The sequence below is a fragment of the Cervus elaphus genome, chromosome 9 (assembly GCF_910594005.1).
Source record: "Cervus elaphus chromosome 9, mCerEla1.1, whole genome shotgun sequence".
Classification (NCBI taxonomy): Eukaryota; Metazoa; Chordata; class Mammalia; order Artiodactyla; family Cervidae; genus Cervus; species Cervus elaphus.
In genome coordinates, this window is record NC_057823.1 from 101,190,864 (window position 1) to 101,208,147 (window position 17,284).

At 36.4% G+C, this 17,284-nt stretch overlaps 1 protein-coding gene across 3 annotated transcripts in view; it reads right to left on the minus strand.

The window, feature by feature from the left end:
- GIN1 (gypsy retrotransposon integrase 1) overlaps positions 1-17,284 on the minus strand; it is a 30,177-nt gene that overhangs the window by 12,138 nt on the left and 755 nt on the right. Inside the window, exons 2-4 of one of the 3 annotated variants that reach the window (XM_043913732.1) lie at positions 6,911-7,056; positions 4,924-5,117; positions 3,045-3,350 (exon numbers count right to left, since the gene is read on the minus strand). In XM_043913732.1, coding sequence (XP_043769667.1) covers positions 3,045-3,350; positions 4,924-5,117; positions 6,911-7,052 — 642 coding nt within the window. In that variant the 5' untranslated portion in view covers positions 7,053-7,056. The remainder of the gene's footprint in view (positions 1-3,044; positions 3,351-4,923; positions 5,118-6,910; positions 7,057-17,284) is intronic. The other 2 variants (XM_043913734.1, XM_043913733.1) reach the window with 2 other exon arrangements.

Below are 17,284 nucleotides of genomic sequence, written 5' to 3' on the forward strand. Positions count from 1 at the left end.
TGTGTGTTTCACTGTTACTCTCTCCATTTGTCCCAGCCTCGCCCGCTGCCGTGTCCACACGTCTGTCCTCCCTGTCTGTGTCTCTACTGCTGCCCTACAAATAGGTTCATCAAGACCATTTTCTAGATTCCATATATTTTTTACATAGTTATCTACATAAAATATGTATGTATAATATATGTAATAAAATCTTTAATCCAGATTTTTAATTTAGTCAGAAGACATATATGCGCGCGCACGTGTGTGTGTGTGTGTGTGTGTGTGTGTGTGTGTGTGTGTGTGTGTGTGTGTGTGTGTGTGTGTGTGTGTGTGTGTGTGTGTGTGTGTGTGTGTGTGTGTACAGCTCTTACCGGATCTCTGGCAAATTGTTTTACAAGAGTTAGTTTCAAGTTACAATTCTACCAGTAATGTAAAGCTGTATTATTTTACCTGTAGTCTACTTGGCATTTTTGTTATTATTACTATTTTTCTTGATATAGATAACAAATAATGGCGTTCATTTACCTTACTCATTACTATTGGGTTTGAACCTTTTTCATATTATTTTTATTCCCTCTTGTGAATTACATTTCTGCCACTGACTCAATTTTTTGTTTGAATCTTTTATAATAAAGGCATTAGCACTTCCCTGCATGAATCTGATTTTTGTTGGCCTGTTTCTCATCCTTTATGTTTTGGTTATTTTACCACATATAAATTTCTAATTTTTAAATATTTGGTGATTTTTCCATTCAAATCTATGCCTCTACTCCCTAAGCCTGGAATGTTAACTCAGTCTTTGGAGATTTTTTTTTTAAGTAAATTGAATTTTTGCTTGTTTCAATTAAAAAACACAAAAATTTTAATTTATCTGAAAATAATTTTGGTATGCAGTCATTCTAAAATAATATTATAAAAATAAATAGAAATAATTAGAAAATTTTTATTTATATGCTGTTAATTAAATTAAATGTATTAAATAATCCTTCCCCAACCCACTCTCTTGTAATACCAGCTCTCATTTTAAACATAATTACCAAATTCTGTGCCAAAAGGCCCCCTTGGCATCTGTTGGACACCTTGGAAACTACTAGCTTAAGGTAGTTTACGGTTTCAACATTAAATTAGATAAGACTACATTCCTCTCGATAATGATGTATCTTTACATAACTGTTCTTTGATAGGTGCTATGATTCCCTAGGAGCTCAGACAATAAAGAATCTGCCTGCAATCCGGGAGACCTACATTCAATCCCTGGGGTGGGACGATCCCATGGAGAAGGGAATGGCAACCCATTCCAGTATTCTTGCCTGGAGAATCCCATGAACAGAGGAGCCTGGTAGGCTACAGTCCATGGGGTCACAAAGAGTTGGACACAACTGAGCAACTTTTGCTCTATGCTCTATGATAAACAGCAACAATGGTATAAAAGTCAGTGTGAAACAGGAAATCGATTATAGTGTCCAATCTGATTCCAAGGTTTGAAAAACTGAGCAGAGGTCAACAGGTATATGTGTCCCATGAGTAACTAACTGCAGCTATTTAAGAATGAAATGAAAATAGTTTTCTATCAATTTATGACTGCTATTCTCTTAAATGGCTAAGTGATTAGGACATAGACTCTAAGTTGTTTGGACCTGTGTAGAAAGACTTAACACAACAGAACTAAGGCTGCTATCTTGTGAAAGTCCTACTTACAAGGTTGGCCCTTGGCTGATGACTAGGAACTTGGATTCTGTGAGGGTTTCCACCAAGGGGGGGTTCATGGTACCTAAGGGCTTCCCTGGTGGCTCAGAGGTTAAAGCATCTGCCTCCAATGCGGGAGACCTGGGTTTGATTCCTGGGTTGGGAAGATCCCCTGGAGAAGGAAATGGCAACCCACTCCAGTATTCTTGCCTGGAGAATCCCATGGTCAGAGAAGCCTGATAGGCTACAGTCCATGGGGTTGCAAAGAGTCGGACACAACTGAGCGACTTCACTTTCACTTTCATGGTGCCCGAACTGTTTTACAAAGAAGGTGGTTTACGCTGAAAACTTCTTTGGAGAGTAGAATTTTTGGTGCCAGTGTGATCAGCTCCCAGTTAAAACCCCAGGCACCAAGTCTCCAATGAGCTTCCCTAGTAGACAACAATTTACACGTGTTGCTACACTCTTCACTGGGAGGATTAAACATGTCTCCACTGGGAGAGGATGTCTTCCAAGTTTGTTCCTGGTTTTCCCCTGGACTTACTCCCATGAGCCTTTTCTCTGCTGATCTTGCTTTGTATCCTTTAATCATATAAATCTCAGGCATGAGTATGACCATCTGCAGAGTCCTCCTAGTGAATTATTAATATAAAACCTGGAGATCACTTTAGGAACCCCCTGGCCCAAGCCCTAACTATTTATAACTTTAGGTATTTCTTCTGGATTGAGATATCAAAGGTGCTGTGAACTTAGACAGTCTGGTTACTTATACCAGTATTCTGTCAATTGTAAAAATTTAATAATATGCCTGAAGTATAGTAGTTATATTCCTTTGTTAGAATTTTTGTATATATTACTGTCTGCTTATTTTTTAAGGTTAACTTTAATTTGGATAAAGGCCAGGGCAAGGGAAAATGCTTCCTCCTTTTTAATGCTGATTAGAAATCCATTAATTATATAAATTAATTTTGACTTGGGAAAAATTGATATTTTAATATTGAATATTCTCATTCATGAACATGATGTATAATACTTCTCCATTTAGTCAATTCTCCTTCTACATGTCAATCACAAAATTTTTAAGCTAGTAGCAAAAAAAGACTATTTGGTCCAATCTCCTCATTTTAGTTTGAAGAAAACTAACGATAACTTTATAATTATTTAGTGGCATGGTAAGTAATGATACTAAAATACTGGTCTCTTAAATTCCAGTTCAAAAAAAAAAATTTCCAGTTCAACTACTTTTGTACTATACAATATTAAACCTTTATATCTGTAGGAATTTATCTAAACTTATTAAGTATCACATAATATACTGTGTTGGGTACTGAAAAGTGAGTAAAATATGCTCCTAGATCTAAGTAGCTTATTTGTCTTACCTGATGAATGAATTCATCTCTTTGGTCCATTATTATTTTCTGAGGAGGCCCATATAAGAAAAATATGTTGATAATAGCTTTAGAAATTTCTGATGCTGAAACATCACAAAGAGGCAAAATCACAACCCATTTTGTGAACAAATCTGTCATGATTATAGCATATACATGACTTCTGTTGCTTGTATGAAATGGGCCCATCAGATCAACAGTAACTATACTCCATGGATTCTCCACTTTGAGAAGATGCTGTTTAGGTGCTAGAATAACTGTATTTTTTGCCACTTGGCAATGCGGACAAGCATATACCTATAAAACAGGCATACAATAAAGAAAAGATATACAAGTGTTAATATACCCAATATAAAAAAAAGCAGTATTATAAATCTGAACTTTGTAATGGTTGATACAGGGACTTTATGTTTTGAGGGAGAAACTTTTGGACTGTACTCAGAATAAAATGAAACTTATTCAGAATAATCAAATATTATTTGCTACTACTATTCAATGACCACCTTAATGGGTCTTATGTCACATGGAACATAATTCTGGTTTATAATCAATAAATATTTATTAAATGAATAGATCTCAAAACACATTTGCTATAATTTTACATCAGTATGTGAGTATATAATTTCTATAAGCAAAAAAGATTTTTCTTTTAAAGATACCACTTAGTTCATTCATTCATCTACTGCAATAATACTTACTGAAATATAACTTTATTCAAACAATATTTTTAGATGCCAGAAATTTCTCTAGGTCTTAGGAAAAGAGTATGAACAAAAATACAGTCCATGCTGTCATGGAGTCCAACTTATGGAAGATGCCATTGTTCAACATATTTCTGGAATTCTAGTTTGAAAACTACTTTCAAATCAAGGCCTGAACAAAATTTTTAAAATGAGTTTACTGAAATATAGTTATTTTTGATTAAAATTTTTATTTTCTAACTTAAACTAGTTCTCATCACACATAACCTTACATCCAAAAATCATTTCTCAATGATAAAGATTTGACAAAGATTTCACTGAATGTCAGAAAAGGCGTGTGTGGCAGGTTCTAAAGGTGAATACAAACACTGAGGTCTTTGGAATACCTTCACAGACTCACAAACGATACTTGGTTAAATTAAATATGTTAATTTTTTATGCCTGAAATGACAGTCTTTTAATGCACTATCACAATTATTAAAGAATCCTCACACATAAACCAAGGAATTTCTACCATTTGCTACAGAGAGCACACGACCACACTAGTAGGGATCAGCTGACCTAACAGCAAGAATCCCTGAATTTTCTATCAAAAGAAGCTGAAGGACCTAATGGGTTATAAAGTTACAAAACTCAGAATAACTTCATTATCTTCACAACTTGATTTGTTGGTTGGGGGTTTCTGTCATACTTGACATTTTCTATGTCAAGACAGTTAACAGGCACAAAAGATGAGAAGCATACTGGGCTTGATTTATCACAAACATTCTCTTGTCAAGAAAAGACTGTATGAATGTTATTAAAAATGTAGTGACTTATTTTTAGTCAAAGAAACTTCAGCCCCATTTAAATTCTGCCACACAAAATAGTTCAATGATGAAAATCTGTGCCTAAGATAATCTAAATATAGAAAATTCAAATATTTAAATAATGCCTTGTTCTAGTTCAAATTATATTTCAGTGATTTTAAAGAAGACTTTTGACGGGAAATAAAACTCTCTTTAAATGTTCTGCACGAAAAACGACCCATACAAAAAGTACTTAATGAGAAGTGACCATACAAAAAGTACTTAATGAGAAGTGATATCTAGAGTTAATCTGCAGCAACAATGAATTTTGAATGTACACTATAAAGACATTTCCAAATATTCTGAAGACACAAGCCATACCCACTGTTTGACATCACTGGTCACAGAAGTCCAGTAGTAGCGGGACTCCACCAGGGTGAGGGTTCTGGAGATGCCGTGGTGGGCGCCAGTGTTGCTTTCATGGCATTCTCTTAGGACTTTCTTTTTTTCTTCTTCTGAGACAACTACCAAGCGATCCTGTTTTCTGTCTTTTCCGACATAAAACAGCTTCTTTTCTGGAATAAAAAAACACCAAAATGATATCATTGCAATTTTTAGACATCTATATATTTTTAAGATAATCACAGCCTTATCTTCAAACCATCAGGGTTTTTGTTTTGGTTAAATCTTTCTCCCTCTAAGATAGAATATTTGTGATGAGGCTACCATACAATCTGAAACACCTTCAGCTGTTATACTTACTGGATATGTAGAATGAGCTGCTATAGTTTTGTAGCTATCAAATCAAGTAGAGCTAGCTTGTTCACCAAGGCACATGGTAATACGGGAGTATACAATCATCTTCCTATGGGAGTAATCAAACTAGAAAAACACTTGCAGCAGGCACCTCCTAAAAATGGCATGAATTAGCAAATAAATTATATACAGATAAGCAACTTCTGGAATAGAGTTTGCCAAAAGAGTGTTTCATCAGAGCTGTATTTTTGTAAGCCACCACTTCTCTTAGGTTTTTCTGGATTTGAGTAGGAAATACGGTTGGTAAAGGCAAGAAAGTAGCAGAACTTGAATCTTCAGGACAGTTCTGCTTTCCTTTGGATACTCCTAAAAGAGTCTATGACTGGGCAATGTAATCAGGGCATGAAGAGAACTGCCACTTCTCCAGCGTGGATGAATATTCAAACTCCAAAAGACACCATTATTCGTGTGCTTAGCCAAAAATATGCTGAGTGGAACATTCCTTACTTGAATTAGAAAGCAAGCAACTTGAGGCCAGGAGGCTAATCTACTTCATTCATCAGCGTGTCCCAAGGCCTAGAATGTGACTGGCACGCAGTAGGAACTCAGTGAACAACTGGTGCATGGATCCTTAGATGAGCAAATGGACGAATGCCCTTTAGTGTAAGAGGTAATAGGTATGTAAGAGACGTAAGAGACGCAGGCTCAGTCCCGGGGTGGGGAAGACTGCCTGAAGAAGGAAATGGCAACCCACTCCAGTCTTCTTGCCTGGAGAGGCCCATGGACACAGAAGCCTGGTGAGCTACAATCTACGGGGTCACAAAGAGTGGGACGTGACTAAAGCAACTTAGCATTCTTAAATTTAAGGGAGTTACTGGAAGGGATACACAGGGAGAAATAAATAGGTATTTATTTATAATCTTAGAATTTTCTTGACCTGCGTTGAGAAAAGCCTGATTCTGTACCTATAGGCAAAATTCCCATTAGTAACACCAACATTCATTTAGCCATCTGGTGACTGTACTTTTTGCTTATCTTACAGATAAGCAAAGTTTGCCATCTCAAACTTCTCTTCCCTTTTGGAGGAGGAGGACAAAGAGGGGAGAATGATCATAATCTTTCAAGATAAATATTCCACTGCCTTTCAAACATTTAATTCACTCACGGAGATTAGGAGTTCAAAGAGAAATATGATCCTGAAAATATTTAACAGCAGTGAGAGGGAGGAACCACAGAAACAATAGAGTAAATAAGATAACTTGGTCGACATTTTCATATCAGGCATCAAGTCAGTTCTTCATTGAGCGTGACGTGAATGCTTGCAAGTGCACCACTAAAGTAGGACTCACCAAGGGACAAGAGCAGTGTTAATTTAGACAAGTGTTCTGGTTTTTTTCATGCTATCGTTTTCTGTCTATGATTTAAAATGCCCCTTTCATGCTTACTAGCCTTCAGTTAGCTTCAATGTGATTTTTATTTTGCTTTTGACTGAATGGCATTATCAATTTAAGGAACAACCAATTGCTACAGAAATTCTCAGGACTCCACAAAGAACTCCACATGGGAGAAGCACCTATATAAAACTCTATACTAAAAATTGGGGATATTTTACCTTTGAAGACAAATTTTTTTGCTGCTCTTCTTATGCCACTTCTCTCACTAGGCAGTGTAGTTGGATGATATTCACCAGTTCGTTTATAATATGCAATCTGTTTAAGATGAAGGTCACCATTTTTTCCACTACGAACCATCATGAACCTAGGTAAAAGGTATTTAAAGATACAATTTAAGTGATAAGCTAATTCAGTTGCTATTTCAGTTCAGGCTTGTGTCATATTTGTGCTTATCCGTGAATTGAGCTTTCCTGGAATATTATCAGTGACAAGAAATAATTGCAGTACAGAAAAGGAACAGTATGATGTATATTAACTGGAATATCCAAACGCTATTTTTGAGATACAACATGACACATTATCTTATCTCTTTCCAAGTGAAAAGAAATACTGAAAAATTTCCACATACTAGGAAAAAAGGAAATAAACAAGTACACTTCAAAAAGTTTGCTTAAAGTCTCCTATTACACATCACTTGAAATGTTACTTATATAGGATGGTTCTGTTATGTGACATTTAAATAAATGATAGGTAATAAGAGGAAAAATGTAGTTTTATGTTACTTCTAAATATACTCATGGTCACAAAAATCTAAATCATTTATGAAAAAGATCTATTTTTAAAATGTTCAAATGATAAGTGACAAAGAAGATTTTAGCTATGCTAGATTTCATACAATATTCTGAACAACATGTAAGCTAATTTTTCTTGAACAGAAAAGATTTTTGTTCTGTGTGTACTTTCTCTGTGTTATAAAGAAAAGTCTGGCTGTACTGGCCAGAACAAAACTTCTCTATTTTAGACCCAAAGCATTATGAAAAACCATTACATTACAAGAAAAACATCTTTTCTTTCATATTTTCAGTTGAAACAAACTGTTCTGTGCTGGTTATTCTGTCTGTCACCACCCAGCTGATCCAGATGTACTTTCGGCCTTCCCCTCCCTGCTGCTGTGCCCTAACAGACCGGCCCTCCCAGGCTGCATTTACAGTTCTTGGTGGGCCTTGGCCAGCAGGAGGGGTGAGGAGACACCAGGGTATTTCTTTCCCAGGCCCTTCCGCGGTGTGAGCTGCACCCTCTCCAGCCACAGCCTCGCCAGGAAGCCGCCCTGGGGTCTCCAGCTCTCACTGCACCGCTTCCTCTCCTCACACTTCAGCCCTAGAGGCTTAGCTATTTTCTGCTGTCGCTGGTCTCCAGGAGCCACGCTGCTTTCTTTGACCCTTCCCATCAGGTGTGTAAACAGGAGCTTTATTAAATTTTCTCTAAAATCCCAGCAGAGTATGTCTTCTGTTTCCCACTAGAAATGTTAACTGATGCAAAGACTTAACATTTTGAATTTTCAAAATCAGTATGGACGTTTACTGACCACTAGAAGATCTAAGGATAAGGCTAAAAGAAAATATTCCTGCAGAGAGAAGGTCAGAACAAAGCAGAATAGACCAGGCCTATGAACTAGGTCTTAAATAGCCTATTAAGTCTCTTTGCCAATGAAACAGCACTTTGCACATTTAATAACCATCTTTCTGATCTTTTTACAACTCTGGAATATCAGTATGTTTCTGACATCCCTTAACCTTAGACTAGCATAAAGTGTAGGCTATTTTAAAAGCAAACATTCTGCAAGGCTAATTCTCTCCTATCATAACCAAAAGACAGGTTAATTATGTCTATAAAACAGTTTATTCTAAATTAAATTCTTAATTATATATATTTTTCATTTTGTAATAAATGGTTGCAAATGAAAATCAAACAAATGTACCTTATTACAATTTCTAAAACATCTCAAAAATAAATGAGTCAGACTTTAAAACCATCTATAAAACTACAGTAAATACAACAGTGAAGTCTTGGCATAAGGTTAGATAAACAGGCCATGGAAATAGAATATGGAGTCCAGAATTAAATCCACATGTATACAGTCAATACTTTACAACAAGCGCATTAATACAATGGGCGAAGAGATGGTCTTCTCAATAAATGATGCTGAAGCAATTGGATATTTGTATCAGAAGAAAATTAATATCAACCATCTATCAACATCTTCTACAAAATTCCAGATAAATCATAAACCTAAATATAAAACATAAAGTATAAAGTTTCTGGACAAAAACATAGGAAAAGATCTTCAAAACCTTGGGAAAAAACAAAGGTTTCTGAGACAGGAACAAAAAGTCCTATTCATAAAAGAAAAAAATTGTAACAAGTTAGATTTTATTAAAATCAAAATCTGTTCATCAAAAGGCCATTAAGAAAGGGAAAAGATAACCCACTGACTGGGAGAAGATATCTTTAATATATATATATCTAACAAAGGACTCACACCCAGCAAATACAATGAATTATGACAAAATCAAAAAGAAAAGGATAAAAATATTAAAAAATAGGGAAATACCCTACATGAGATTTCAAAAACAGTGAATGCCCAAAGGGATAATAAGCAAGTGAAAATGTCCTCAAACATCATTATTCCCAGGGCAATGCAAACTAAAGCCAAAATGATTTACAGCCATACACTACCAAAAGGCTAAATTTACAAACACAGCAGGTATTGGAGGACACGCTCAGGCATTGTTTGTGTAAGTGTAAAAGGCTACAGTCACTTTGGAAAACTGACAGCTTCTTCTAAAGCTAAGCATATGTCTGCCCTGAGGACTTGCAATTCTATTTTTAACTTTACATCCTAGTGAAATGAGTGTATGACCATCAAAAGATGTGTATAAAAGCTCTCATAGATGAAACCAGAAACAGTAAACGCATCTAGAGGGTTTACCCTGTGTACACTCGGTCCTAGCCCTGTAGACACCTGTTGTTTTCCAGTTCCCTGTTGCTCTAAATCTCAGTGCTTTTCAAACTGACTGTAGTGAAGCACTACCTCTCCGCAACCTCAATCTGTGACAGTAGACCTCTTGATGCTTTTACTTTCATGTCACCCATCCTGTCTACAGCCTTTCCTCTGCCAAAGGATTCTGTAGCAAACTTCCATCCTTCATCAATCTTCAATTTAGGAAGCTGTGTGTGGTTTCAAGTAGGGAGTATAGACTGTCAGTCTAGTATCTATTTGCCTGTCATTGCAGTTTTGTATTAATTCTCCTTCACTCTTAACACAACCAACAAACCAGCAAAAGTCATTTTCCTGTCTTACTTTTATCTCTAAGATACACTGACACAAGCTCTTCCAAGTCTAAGAGAGAGAAGAACCTGCTTTTTCTTAGTTTAAATCATTATGATCTATATTCTGTAAAATTTATAATATACTACAAATGACCCCAAATTCTTATTTTCCTTTATTGGCTTTTGGGACCACCAATATTCTAAATCATCTAAAAGAAAACTTTAATAAAACATCCCACTTTAGCCACTGGGAGCACAGTACCTGCAGAAAGATGTTTATTTTAAAAAAAAATGTAAAATTCTCTGTTGCTTCCATTTCAGAGACCAGTAAAGGTTGCAAAATTTCCTGAAGGACATTAAAGGAAAGGGGAAGAAGTCTCATCAGGCCACTAAAAAGCCTGCAGAAGTAAAAGACCAAACTCTCACACCTCAAAGGAAGTATAGGTCTTAAAACACAGGTTTATACTAGGGAAGCAAGGATTCTTCAGCATAAGCAAATCAATCCATGTGATTCACCAAACTAAAACATAGGAGGATGTGGGTAATTGTAACTGGTAGGAAAAAACTGGCCATGAGGAAACATGAATGTCCACAAAAAGCAGAGAGATGTCTATATTTTGCCCTTACAGTTAAAAACCTGAGTTCCCATAATACCCTTTCTCTCTTGCCCTTCTCCATGGTGTCTTAGTCCGTTTGGGTTGCTGTAACAATGTATCATAGACTAGGTGACTTAATAATAACAAACATTTGTTTCTCCTAGTTTTAGAGGCTGGGAAGTTCAAGAACAAGTGGTAGATTCCCTGTCTGCTGAGAGCTTGCTTCCTGCTTCCTAAATGGCATCTCTGCTACATCCTCACTTGGTAGAAGGGGTTCAGGAGCTCTCAGAGTTCTCTTCTATAAAGACACTTGTTCCATTGACACTTATTCCATTCCTGAGAGGTCTACCCTCAGCATCTGATCACCTACCAAAGGCACCACCTACTAATACTATCTCATTAGGGCTTAGAACTTAAACATATGAATTTTGGAGGGACACAAATAGTATATAGCGTTGAGGTAACTCTAGTTTCTTACTAATGGTATGCATGCATCTCTGGTCAGTGTTTCACTTCTCAAACCTGAGAATCAGATTAAACACTGCCACCTTCCTTTCTTCCTCCATACTGATTTTCATGCAGTATTTGCATTATTACCACAGCCAACATCCAAAACCCAGTTTTGCAAAGATGTAAAAGAAAGGAAAGTAGTGTGACCTAATGTTGAAACTGTGAACTAGTAGTCCACAAGGCATCTGACAGATGTTGAATGTAGCTGTGTTTTCTTTGAAGGTTTAAAACACTTCATGGTACCCTGTGAATTCACTATGATGTCCTGGAAAGCCTTGGCACAGTTTGACAACTGTGAGTCAGGCATTTAATAAGTAAACACAAATTAGATTTACTAAATTTTCAGAGATTAAGAAAAGGTTGTAGACAGATAACACTGATATTATAAGTCGCTTAGCGGTACAGACTAAAAATTTTCAGCATTTCTTTAACTGAAATTAAAGAAACCTGGCAGAAAACAAGTTAATACTAAGTTCTATAAGTGTATAGCAAAAAGCACCTATCAGGTCATTTCCTTGTATCTCTTTCCTAAGCACTTCCTAAATAAAGAAAATAGGGTAGGAGGTAATTTCACAAAAGAAAAAGGCTTTGCATTTCATTTTCTCCTTGTAAAATTAATTTTTACACTTCTTTAACACATTCTTGATGATGTGTACTTCTAATTTCCAAAAAGTTCAGGAAATAAGACTCTCTAATTTTGAAAGACCAATTATTATTAACAAGAGAGTTAGTTTATTTCATTATTTCTATTCTTTCACACAATTATAGCAAAGGATAGTAAAATATATTTAACCTTCAAGTAGGGAAAGATGAAAAGATTTTTGAAAAATTAAATATACCACATCACACAATGAAAAATTAGATCTCGACTAAAAACACTTTAATACAGCACTGAAAGGAAGCCCATACAATATCCCATTTCCCAGATAAGAAAAAAAGACCTCAAGGGGTTAATTTAGATTGAAATTGGCTGGTAAATTATAATATCAACAATGGAAGTAAATTATTCCTTTCTGAAATACATTAAAAAATTCCTCTATAGGCTTCTGCCTGGTGGAAAAAAAATCACTCCCCACCCTAACAATGAAAAAAGCTGTATAAACTCACTAAGATGTCAGTTCTCCCCAAATTGATTTACAGAATCAATGCAATGCAAACAGAAACCCAACAAGCTCTTTAGTAGAAACTGACAAGCTGATTCTAAAATTGACATAGTAGTCCAGTGGTGCTGGGGGTATGTTAAATTCCTGGTCAGGGAACTAAGATCCTGCATGCCTTGTGGCACGGACAAAAATAACAATTAAAAAAAAAATCAATATGGAAAGCCAGATGACTCACAATAGCTAAAACAAGTTTGGGAAACAAGAATATAGTTGAAAATTTGTATATGACTTTGTTTCAAGACTTACTTTAATGCTATTGTAATCAAGACCATGTGGTACTGGCAAAACGATAGTCATCAATCTATGGAACAGAAAAATATCCAGAAATACAGCTACACAGAAATGGTATTTATTGATTTTTTTACATAGGTGCCAAGGTAATTCAACAGAGAAAGAGTAATGTTTACAACAAATAATGCTGAAGCAACTAACTAAACATCCACATTAAAAAAGATAAATCTCAACAAACACCTGGCACCATACAAAGAAATTAAAATTATTCACAATGGTTTACAGATCTAAATGTAAAACCTAAAGTTAGAGAATTTCTATAAGACAGTAAAAAAGAAAATTTTTGTAAGCTTAAGTTAGACAATGACTTCCAAATAGCAAACATAAAGAACTCCCCATAAAAGAAAAAATTAAACTTACGTTCTCTTTAAAATACTGTTAAGGAAACAGAGTAATCACAGCTGGGAGAAAATATTTGCAGTACACATATATAATAAAAAAACTTGGGTCCAGAATCTATAAAGAACTCTCAACGCCCAATAATTAGAAAGCAAACAATTAGATTTTTAAAGTGGGCAAAAGATGTGAACAGACACCTCATCAAAGAAGATACGGTTAGCAAATAACATGTAAAGATATTCAACACCATCATGCCATGAGAAACGCAAATTAAAACCACAAGTTTTTGCTGCTGTTCAGGTGTTAATTCGTGTCTGACTCTTTGTGACCCCATGGACTGCAGTCTGCCAGGCGCCTCAGTCCATGGGGTTTTTCCAGGCAAGAATACTGGAGTGGGTTGCCATTTCCTTCTACAGGGGGTCTGCCCAGACCAGAGATTGAACCCGCATCTCCTGCACTGGCAGATGTATTCTTTACCACTGAGCCACCTGAGAAGCACCCAATCGCAATAAGATACCACTACAAATCCATAAAAATGGAAAAAAAACCCTGCCAATACTAAGTACTACCAAGCATGCAAGCACTGCTGGTAAGAATAAAAAATGGTGTCCTGGCTATTATAAACAGTGCTGCGATGAACACTGGGGTGCACGTGTCTCTTTCAGATCTGGATTCCTCAGCGTGTATGCCCAGAAGTGGTATTGCTGGAAGCAACCTAGATGCCCATCAGCAGATGAATGGATAAGGAAGCTGTGGTACATATACACCATGGAATATTACTCAGCCGTTGAAAAGAATTCATTTGAATCAGTTCTAATGAGATGGATGAAACTGGAGCCCATTATACAGAGTGAAGTAAGCCAGAAAGATAAAGAACATTACAGCATACTAACACATATATATGGAATTTAGAAAGATGGTAATGATAACCCTATATGCAAAACAGAAAAAGAGACACAGAAGTACAGAACAGACTTTTGAACTCTGTGGGAGAAGGTGAGGGTGGGATATTTCAAAAGAACAGCATGTATACTATCTATGGTGAAACAGATCACCAGCCCAGGTGGGATGCATGAGACAAGTGCTCGGGCCTGGTGCACTGGGAAGACCCAGAGGAATCAGGTGGAGAGGGAGGTGGGGGGGGGATCGGGATGGGAAATACGTGTAAATCTATGGCTGATTCATATCAATATATGACAAAACCCACACACACACACACACACACACAAAAAGAAGAATAAAAAATGGTGTAAACATGTTGGAAAATAGCTTTAACTTAAGAGAAATGAAAGTACATGTCCACACAAAAATCTGTATGTGAATGTTTCTAGAATGTTTATTCATAACAGCCAAAACCTAAAAACAGTCTAAATGTTCACCAACAAGTGAATGGATAAACAAATTGTGGTAGATCCACATAGTGGAATACCCCTCAGCAAAAAGCAACTACAAATATATTTAATAGGGACGAATCTCAAAATTACTGTACTAAGCGAAACCCAGACACAAAAGGCTACAAACATACTACATGCTACTCTTTTTATGATATCTAGAAAAGCCAAAATTATAGATGGGAAACAATTTTTTAAATTAATTTTTAAAAATAACTACAAAAGCAAATTTTAAAAATAGCTGCAAACATTTATACGGTACTATGTGATGATCCTCACAACATCCCAAGGGGTAGGTAGTAATTTTGCATATATTTCAGAGATTAAAAAACAGAGCTTCAGAGAGAGGAGCTTCAGAGAGATTATCTGCTCTCCTCAAGGCAATAAAGTGAGTCCATCCATTGACATTTAAACCTTGGTCTCTGTTGTTTCAAATTTCATGTTTTTCCAACCGCAACCCCTCTCCCCCACTAATTTAATTATTTCTCATCCTCAGCTTTCATAACATTGATACTTGGTTCAGTCTTCTGTTAGAAAAGCTACAAGGTGACTTTTATAGGGACACAGTGGCTATTCAACTATTTGTGAATGAACAAGAATTACTTGCATTTCCTGACAGGTGAGGTAGCACTGAATTTAAAAAAAGCACACCTTTCAAAAGTGACAATTACTTCACTTCAGAAAGGGCCTATGGAGTACAGCAGGAGAAACGCTGGGCTGGAGGAAGCACAAGCTGGAATCAAGACTGCCGGGAGAAATATCAATCACCTCAGATATGCAGATGACACCACCCTTATGACAGAAAGTGAAGAGGAACTAAAAAGCTTCTTGATGAAAGTGAAGGAGGAGAGTGAAAAAGTTGGCTTAAAGCTCAACATTCAGAAAACTAAGATCATGGCATCTGGTCCCATCACTTCATGGCAAATAGATGGGGAAACAGTGGAAACAGTGGCTGACTTTATTTTTCTGGGCTCCAAAATCATTGCAGATGGTGACTGCAGTCATGAAAGTAAAAGACGCTTGCTCCTTGGAAGGAAAGTTATGACCAACCTAGACAGCATATTAAAAAGGAGAGACATTACTTTGTCAACAAAGGTCCATCTAGTCAAGGCTATGGTCATGTATGGATGTGAGAGTTGGACTGTGAAGAAAGCTGAGTGCCGAAGAATTGATGCTTTTGAACTGTGGTGTTGGAGAAGACTCTTGAGAGTCCCTTGGACTGCAAGGAGATCCAACCAGTCCATCCTAAAGGAGATCAACCCTGAATATTCATTGGTAGGACTGATGTTGAAGCTGAAACTCCAATACTTTGGCCACCTGATGAGAAGAGCTGATTCATTTGAATAGACCCTGATGCTGGGAAAGATTGAGGGCAGGAGGAGAAGGGGACAACAGAGGATGAGATGGTTGGATGGCATCACCGACTCGATGGACATAGGTTTGGGTAGACTCCGGGAGTTGGTGATGGACAGGGAGGCCTGGCGTGTTGCGGTTCATGGGGTCGCAAAGAGTCGGACACGACTGAATGACTGAACTGAACTGAAGAAGGTAAGGCTTTTAGGAGTCAAAATTTCTAGCCTGCAACAGTTACCCAAGTCTCAGTATCCATGTTTGACAAAACGGAAATATTACTTATCCTTTTTTTTTTCACAATTACAAAGACCAATGAGATAATGGATTTGAAATGCTCTTTGCACATGATAAAGCAATGTATAATTATTGTTAAAATGTTTAAGTATTATCATCCATAATACTGTTCTGTCAGTAAAGACAGATGACAAGAAGAAACAGAAATGCATAAGAAAGAAAAATCAGTTCACAAAAAGTATGGCCTTCTAAGTGAAAGTGTTAGTCACTCAGTCCTGTCCAACTCTTTGCAACGCCATGGACTGTAGTCCGCCAGGGTCCTCTGTTCACGGGATTCTCCAGGCAAAATACTGGAGTGGGAGCTATTCCCTTCTTCACCTGGGTCTCCTGCATTGCAGGTAGATTCTTTACCGTCCGAGTCACCAAGGAAGCCCAAGTGGAAGGTTAAAAGTTTCCTGCAAATGTTTGCTATTTACTTATTGGTGAAATTTAAAAGAACTAATAATTTTTCCCTTCTCTAATACATTCACTACTTGGACCCTAGAAACCACCCCAGCAGTTACTTTGAGAAAATGGCTTTAAGCTGTAATACTCAGAACAAACATAAATAAAATGTCTGTTTGCAAATATTATTAAGGAAAGAAATCGTTTACAAGGGAGAGTTAAGTGGCTTGAGTTATAAAGATGAAGATTACACTACACCTTTTTTTTGGATATGCTCATATTTTCAAGAATTCTTTGACAAATAATTGCTTGTGTGCTGAAATACCTAGGAGTAAAAAAAGGCAATAAAGTTGTCTGATTACAACTCCTAATTGATGACTCTCAGGGTCAAATCTGATTATTTTTTACACTTCGTCCCTGGTAAAACATTGAATGAAACCAGTGAATACTTCTTTTAAGTGTAAATACTTATTACTAATTCCTTTAATAATTTTATCTTGTGTTTAATAAAGGTAGTTAAGTACCACTTTAAATAAAATTGGGATTTCACTGTGTTTCACTTAGGGCAAAACCCAACAGGAGCACCTAACTGAAGCTTCTAAAAGGTTATAATATGCACGAGTTTCAGCTTTAAAACTTAAAATCTGTAGTATTTCAATAAGCATTTTACTTGGGATGATTAACTTTACTCCTCCATTACTCTATTTTAATCTCTGAAAAATTGGAAGAGCACAATTTTATGTAACGAAAACGACTGGGAAATCCAATTACACAAGACTCTTCCCTATAATCTGCTTCGCTTCAACGTGCAAATTTCACTTAAAAACGGCTTCATCTCCATATGCAAATGAAGCCACGTGTGAGAAATGAATTTTTTAAAAAACTATTTTTCCATTTTGGGTCAGACATACTAATTTAAAAGAAAACCCACAGAGGTGTAA